Here is a 7,958-nt window from a genome sequence, read left to right as displayed (position 1 = left end):
TGCTTTTATACATCACAGAGACATTTCATTTTGACCAGATTTAGAATTGCAGTTATTATACTATTATCTTTGAAACATTGAAGAGGTCAAGATGTATTTTTCTGTTCTCCAGTATTGGTTAATGTTTGTGTCCAGATATGGTTTTGTTTAGTTGTTTATAACTGTGCATTATTGGAATCCTTAGTTTAGAAGCCAGTGGGAATCCATTGTTATTGTATTGCACTACTGAAGTAAGAATGCTTTACTGATTACTTTTAACTGTGATGGGGGAAAAAAACGTGTGTCTTGTCTACCTTTGCAAATTGGAGCACACTGCATTAAAAACATTCCGTTTCTCAGTTGCTAAATAGTTATTAATCCGCTCGCTGGGCAATGCTTGCTGTGGTCTGGTCCAGCTATCACATTGCCCTGATTCACATGACAGTCCAAGTCATAATGTGGCTTGTTTATTTTTGGCTGCTCCATTATGTTTTGTAAATTGTGTTTTATGTTACATAAGTCCAATCAATTGCAGTTTCCCACTCCCCTTGGCAAACCAACTGTAACTGGATCAGCAGTGTGACAATCAAGATACAGGTTGCCTTTAATTTTATGATCAAAGAACATGGGATAGGGTTCGAAGGGATCTTGAAACTCCATGGCAAGAAATCCTATTCCATCTAAAATGGCTGCCCAATCACTTGTTAAAAATCTCCAAGGATTAAACACCCACAACTTCTGGAGGAAAGCTGCTACATTGATTCATTGCCCTGATTATCAGGAAATTTCTCCTTGGTTTCAGGTTGGACCTCTCTTTAATGAGTTTCCACCAGTCAGTTCTTGTTTCCTGCCCTCAAGTGCTTTGGAGAATAGGCTGTGACCACCTCCTCAAGTAAGACCATAATAAGAACTATAAAATTCGTTGTTAAGTGATGAAATCTTTAAGCAAGGCATCACATGATCCTATCCGATTTTATGACCTTTTCCTCACGGGTGTTAAGTGAATGACCATGTTGTTAAGTGAGACATCATGAGACTTTTTTTTTGCTGGCTGACCCATTGACTGCGCTTGTCAGAAGCCAGCCGAGGAGTCGTAATTGACAGTTACCTGACCAGAGGGATACTGTGACCGTCATAAGCGCAATGACCTGAGGTACTTTTTCAGCACTGCTGTAACTTTGAATGGTTATTAAACCAATGGCTGTAAGCAAGGGTGGGGTTCTCCAGTTTGGACCGGTTTGGGTGAACCGGATGTTAAATTTGCATCTGGTTCCCCGAACCGGTATTTGAACCAAGCAGCCGGCCCCGCCCCTCTCCATGTGGCCCATATGCAGGTGAGCGCATGGTGCATGCAGAGGCTCTGGGAGGGGGGAAAATGGGCCTTCCAGAAGTCCGGAAATGGGCCATAAACGAGCAATAAAGATTGTTGGGTTGCATAGCAACATATCATGTAATACTCCAATCTACAACCAGTCTTGCTGAATCCCAAGCGGTTGTAGGGAACAACCCTTCAGCTCCTAGAAATTTAAAACGGCAGCACAAATGTCAACACAACATATAAATCTTAGGTTAGTAAGGTTCAACAACAAAAATCAGATGCCTAATTTAAAGGAAACTGTGGCTCCTGTTTTAATAAACATTGGTAGCTGGAAAGGGGGTTAATGGACTCCAGATTTTTCCCTATGACAAACCGATATGGTTCTCCTCCTACAATGTTTAACCAAGAATAAAGTGAACCTCTGATATATTGTTTCCTTGATTTATGATCTGCGTAAATCATAAACACAGCTTGACATGAAGACGACTTGAACCTGTGCTAAGTTAGAAAGGAATCAAGAATGTAATTCTTTTTTGTAGTATTGTTACCTTTATGATCTAAAGAAAACGGAGTTCTTGGATCTAATCGGTAAAATGTAGAGTTAGGGTTAATCGCAGCCAGTACTAAAAATGCTCTTTCCATAGATTGTGGGTTTTCTTTAAAGCCACTTTCTAATTGCTTCAAATTGCTTCCAAAAAGTCCTTTTATATCCCATACAGGATAGACTCCATTAAGATTACTTGTTAAGTAGCCATCCCCTATTAATACTAATACCATCACTGGGCAGCAGCCAGAAAGCCAAGGAACCGAAGAATATAGGGGTGAAGAAAAAAAAACCCAAACCAGTAGTGGGTTTCAATTTTTATTTTTTACCACCGGTTCTGTGGGCGTGGCTTGGTGGGCTCACTTTACATGCAGGTTTCTACTGACCTTCTCCTGCAATCCTGAACTCTCCCTGTGTCTTCAACAGCTGGCATGCGGCAATCCGCTGTGCGGCACGAAGCAGCTGAGCTTCGAAACCAGGAAATAAAGGGGAGTATAGAGCCGGGGCAGGAGGGAGGGCCCAGCAGCTGATCGTCGGAGCGAACTGGTTCTCTCACAGATGATCCTCGGAGATACTGGTTCGACTGAACCGGTAGAATACCACCACTTCCCCAAACCCTGCATGTTACATCTTTGAATTTTCTCAAGTATTGCACTTTCTGCTTTTATTTCTGGACCTTTAATAGTAGCCAAACACAGGGGCTTTAATTTGCACAGTATGCTATGCAAGGAACTAAGTTTGCAAGCATACTCACAAGCCCGGTTTTAAATATCATCCCAACAGCCAGCTGGCTTTCAACTGAAATTTCAGGTCACCATTCTTCCCTTTAAGTCAGATGTTGGCAGTTCAGGTTTGCTGTAGATTGTGGCATCGGAATAAAAAGGATGCAAGAACTTGGCCATTTCTGATTGCTATGGGTAGAGTAAATATGCTTGCAAATTGTGCTGTGAGAAAGTACCACTGGATATCAGGTGAAACCACAGACAAGCACATAGGCATTGCTCTTTTTATCTTTTCCCAACCATTTTTCCAGTTAACTGGAAATGGGTCTATGACAATTTGCCACGGCCAACTCACAATGGCCAACTTGCCACAGGACAATTCGCTGTGGGGACAAGTGTTACACTAATATCAAAGAAATGGTGGGAACAGAATAATTACAGGAAGGATGCAAAAGGAAGGACAGGATGAAATGTGAATAATCTATTTTGAATTATTACATTGAATCATTAAATTGTCCTGCAGCAAGTTGGCCATGGCAAGTTATCCATTCTGGTTGGAAATAGGTGCTTTGATGTAGATCACATGCAGCCAAACTATGGTTAAAGAGATGATGATTCTCCTCTAGCAGCTCCTGGGCTTTCTTTGAACATGTTCTAAGTGTTGTGGTTTGCCAGCAGTGGAGTTGGACAATGAGGAAGGGGACCAGTCTGGGAGTCTGGAGAGGACTCGGACGAGAGTCCTGCATTTGATGCAGGGATGGGGCCAGGACCATCTGGGAGTGGGGTGCTGCCTTCGGAGCCTGGCAGCAGCGAAGCAGAAGACCCAGGGGAGCCTGTTCCCAGTGTGTGTGCAGAGCTGCTAGAAGGCAAGAGGAGCTGAAACAAAAGGGGCGACTCAGGAGTAAGACTGGGAGGTGATTGCCCCTCCCATAAGGGATAAAGTCAGACCTCAATGATGAACACTTTGCAGGAAGCAAAGTAGTTCGATAGATTCCGAGTCCTCCTTGAAGCTCTGCGTGAACTCTGGTTGTTGTTTTTCTGGGACTTTGGTTGTTTTCTGTTATAATTAATTTGACTTGTTTTTTTGGCAGCATTCTACAGCACTGAAAGGCGTGCTCTTAACTGGGGGAACTGTTTTTAATTCGTTCTGGCTGGGAATGAAAGTAATTCCCAGCATTGCATTAAAATAGGTTTTCCTTTTACAGTAAGTTTGTGTTTCATTAAGTTTGACGAAGCCTGGCTCAGAACAACGCGCACTTAAAAGACCTTGGATATCACTACTCATGGTGCTGCCGTGTCTGCCTCTGTAACTCTTCAAGGTAAGTTGGATGACTGCAAATGTTCACAGCACCTCCTCAAGGCTCTCTAGGCAAGAGGCACTTCATTTATTTAACATTTGTGTTCTGGCACTGAAAACAAAACTGCTACAGATCAAACCACCTGGTGAGATTCAACAGCAAAAGTAGATCTGATGCTTAAAAAAAACCCCAATAGCCTACGAGTCAATAGAGGGATTTATAGCAGGCATGATAAAGACACAAACAGTGGTTATAGGAACTTGGGAAGATGCCTGCTTTTGGGTTGAAAAAACTCAAATACCACAAAACGGTGGGACATACGCCTCCCTTACACTTACTGCACCAGCTTGCTGAACCACAGGAATTAAACCAGATTGGGATCACAAACCTAATCACAAAATGTGGTCAGGCCGAGAGGTCTGTAGAAATCTCCAACCAGAAACCTGCCCATATAGGCAATGAGTATATAATTCATCGGGCTATAATAGTCCAATGGGTTTACAAACAAAATTAATGATATACAGGTAGTCCTCAACTTATGACCGCAATTTGAGTCCAAAATTTCTGTTGCTGAGACATTTGTTAGTTTTACCCCACTTTATGACCTTTCTTGCCAGTTAAGTGAATCACTGAAGTTGTTAAGTTAGTAACACAATTATTAAGTGAATTGGGTTTCCCCATTGACTTTGCATGGCAAAATGTTTCAAAAAGCGACCACGTGACCCCAGGACTCTGCAACTGTCATAAATATGAATCAGTTGTCCAAGCATCTGAATTTTGATCACGTAACCATGGGATTGCCTCAATGGTCCTAAGTGTGAAAAATAGTTGTAAGTAACTTTCTTCAGCGCTGTTGTAACTTTGAATGATCACTAAATGAACTGTTGTTAAGTCGAGGACTAGCTATATACAATTTTCCGAATTCAGAATATAATAACCAGTATGCATAGAACTGCTTCTGGTATGTGCAATATATTTCCAGGAAACTATCAAATTGCACCTGGAAGGGCAGAGCCTGGAGAAGGTTTGGCATGTTTGAAGACCAGATCATTTTGTACCTGAATTACTGGATTTTACCATTTGTAGAATAATATATGAAAGTCAATTTGGACAAAGCATGTTAATATGTTGAATAAATCTGGTGAATACAGAATGCTCCATGTTTTTATAGGATGCAGTTTCTGACAGTTCCATGTCAGCACAGTTTTGTTAAGGAACTAGCTCGATACCCGTGCTTTGCTCCGAAACTATGTGGTCGGGCTTAGTTTTGGAGGAGGAAAATAAGGGGGGGGGGGGAGAACTGTGCCTCTGCCTACCAGCATCCATCAGTATTCATCTGGCTAGCGTACTGTCAGTGTGTGAGAAACTGAAACAGTATTTGCTGTGTGAGCAAAGAGGAGACAGCAAGGAGTCTGGGCATGGCTTAACTCAACTGTTCTGTACTAAAGCTGCTTGGTGCTGTGAAACTGAAACTCCTCTCCTCTGCTTGTGTTTTGCATTTGGAAGAGATTTCTTTTCAGGTGGGGAGGGGGAGTAGAACTTCTTAGAATCAGAGCATGTTAATAATAATATAGGAAAAACTAATGCTCTGATGGTCATTTCGAAAAATCCTTTCTTGGTGAGCATCTAGAAGTCAAGAGGAACATACCTGCCAAATTTCAAGTTAATAGGCTTTATGGTTCTGGAGATTTTGTGATGATGTGTGAGGGGTATTTCCCTTTTATATATATAGAAGATTGAGTGGTCGAAAATCAAATACACAAAATGTCTGAAATATATTAGGAATTGTTTCAAATATTAGATTAACTGTTGGTCCTCCAGGCAAATTCAGAATTTCTTCTTTGGATGCAAAGACTCCTTCACAACTATATCTAGCCCTGGGAGTGGACTTCTTTTGCGAGCTGCCGTTTCTATTTTCCGAACAAGATCTACATCCCACTTATGGGTTACAAAACTGACCGCAGTCCCAAGGAATTTACTGCCGATCCGACCGACTCGCCCCACCCGATGCAGATAATCTGGCAATGTTAAAGGGAAGTCATAATTAATTACAAGCTCTACATGAATGGTGTCCAATCCACGGGAAGCTATATCAGTACACAACAAAATGTCAGATTCGCCTCTCTGAAAGGCCTTAAATATGCCTGCTCGTGTATCTGCTGCTATTTCTCCCTGCAGGCGTAAATGATTGATGTTATGGTCTTCTAAAATGTAACCCAGCCAGTTAACAGTCCTGGCTTTGTTGCAGAAAATAATAACAGCTCCAGAAGAGGATCCTCGCTCTTTGAGGAGTTGTAGCAGCTCTGCTACTTTTTCACCCCCTTTCAAACGTATGAATCTTTGCTCCACGTGAGGCTGAAGACAATGCAAACTGGAGCCAGTCAATACGGTGAAATTGGAGAGATCGGCAGATTCACTCAACATCTGACTTAACCCTTTTGGAAGAGTAGCGCCCATCGCTACCAGCTGGGCTTTGGGATCCCAAGCCTCATCCCTGTCTTCAAACTTTGGGTCCAGGAAAGTTTGCTGAACGACATCCTTCAAAAAAGCATGCTGAACTATATCCTTCACCAGATCTATGAATGAGGCATCCAGGAGAGTGTCCACTTCATCCAACACCAAGAAGAGCAATTTCTCCAAGGACAACATCTTCCTCTTCAGGACTTTGCTCAGGGCGCCTGGCGTGGCGATCAGGAGGTCACTGGGACCCTCATGGATCCGCCGCCGAATCACAGCCGTGCCCCGGCCACCGCCGATCTCCTTCACCTGCAAGTCCAAAGGGTCAGCCAAGAGGGCGGCCACTCTGCGCACCTGCCCTGCCAGTTCTCGGGAGGGCACCACCACCAAAGAGCGCGGAGAGGTCCCGGAAACGTTGTCCCCAGGGAACGTCGGGGCCTGCAAGAGCCGCTGGAAGAGAGGCAGCAGGTAGGCCAGGGTTTTGCCGCTGCCAGTTTCCGCCCCGCACAGCGCGTGGCCCCCCTTCAGCAGGGCCGGGATGGTGCGCAGTTGCACCGGCGTGGGCCGCGAGATGCCCAGCACGTCCTGCAAGGAGGCCGCCACGCGAGGCTCCAGCCCCAGCTCGAGGAAGGTGGACGGGGCGTCCCCATCGCTCGTCTCCCGGGTAGGCTCCTTCCGCGTCCGCTCCAGCTGGAAATAATCCCCGCGGGACAAGCGGTGCTTCCAGCCGTCCGACACCAAGCGCGGCCTCTCCAGGCGGCCCGTCGTATGCCGGGCCGCCTGGCTCAGCTCTCGTCTCCGGCTCCGCAGCAGCAGCTTTTCCCCGAAGGAAGCGCCGCTCTCCGTCTCGGGGTTCCTGCATCGCTCCCGCTTGGACGCCGGCCGCTCCAGCCTCAACTTCCAAGCGTGGGGGATCCGCACCACGTGCTCGTCGGGCGGGGACGCTCCGGAGGCTCGGCGCACCGGCCAGCCGCGCACGGCCGGCGGCCGCCAAGAGGGGAACCGGGCGGCCGTCGCGGGGCCACGAATCCCCCAAAGCGAGAGGAGGAGCGCCATGATGGAGCGGTAAAAGGGGAGGAACGCGACCGTCGCCAATGGATGACGTATAAAACGAGCGCGGTTTTTAGGCCTCGCGGTGAAGGCGGCCCCCCTCGATGACGTCAGTAGCGCCCTCGCCTCCTTTTGCCTCTCAGAGGCGAGGCGCTTAAAAACCATAGACTATAACATGTAGAGGAGCCTCTCTATGGAAGTATAATATTTCACTTTGAGGCATTAGGATTGTTTTCATAATTTTTATGATGGGGTTTTTTTAATAACTTTGACGGTTGTTTTCATAAGAAAATCACTTGACATTTAGAGTAAACATAGAGATCCTCTGAGAGCTATTAGTCACGCATGGCTTATACATACTATTTTAAATAAAATTGCGGTGTGTCAGAGCTGGTCTGCCAAAATATGATCTGATGGTTTATCGGCATACCAAACAATTTCTTTCCAGCTAACCGGATTTTATCAAATCGGCTAAAAACCCTGAATATTTGAAAAGATGACCGTTACAACAGCGAGACCTGCGAGGAAGCTTAATTTTATTGATGTGAGATCCACTGAACGTTTAATTGTACAATGTTAATTCGAGAAAA

At 45.1% G+C, this 7,958-nt stretch overlaps 1 protein-coding gene across 1 annotated transcript; it reads right to left on the bottom strand.

Annotated features, from left to right (window-relative positions):
• Positions 1–2,146: 2,146 nt before the first annotated feature.
• DDX28 (DEAD-box helicase 28) lies at positions 2,147–7,412 on the bottom strand. Its single transcript, XM_087940547.1, has 2 exons — positions 4,744–7,412; positions 2,147–4,711 (listed from the first exon to the last, which is right to left on the bottom strand). Exon 1 carries the CDS (start codon positions 7,372–7,374, stop codon positions 5,689–5,691), a length of 1,686 nt encoding a protein of 561 aa, XP_087796673.1. The 5' UTR covers positions 7,375–7,412; the 3' UTR covers positions 2,147–4,711; positions 4,744–5,688.
• Between the last annotated feature and the right edge of the window lie 546 nt (positions 7,413–7,958).

The sequence above is a fragment of the Pseudonaja textilis genome, chromosome 11 (assembly GCF_049901715.1).
Source record: "Pseudonaja textilis isolate UNSWEBS1 chromosome 11, rPseTex1.2, whole genome shotgun sequence".
Taxonomy (NCBI): Eukaryota; Metazoa; Chordata; class Lepidosauria; order Squamata; family Elapidae; genus Pseudonaja; species Pseudonaja textilis.
This window is presented reverse-complemented; position numbering and strand designations above follow the sequence as displayed.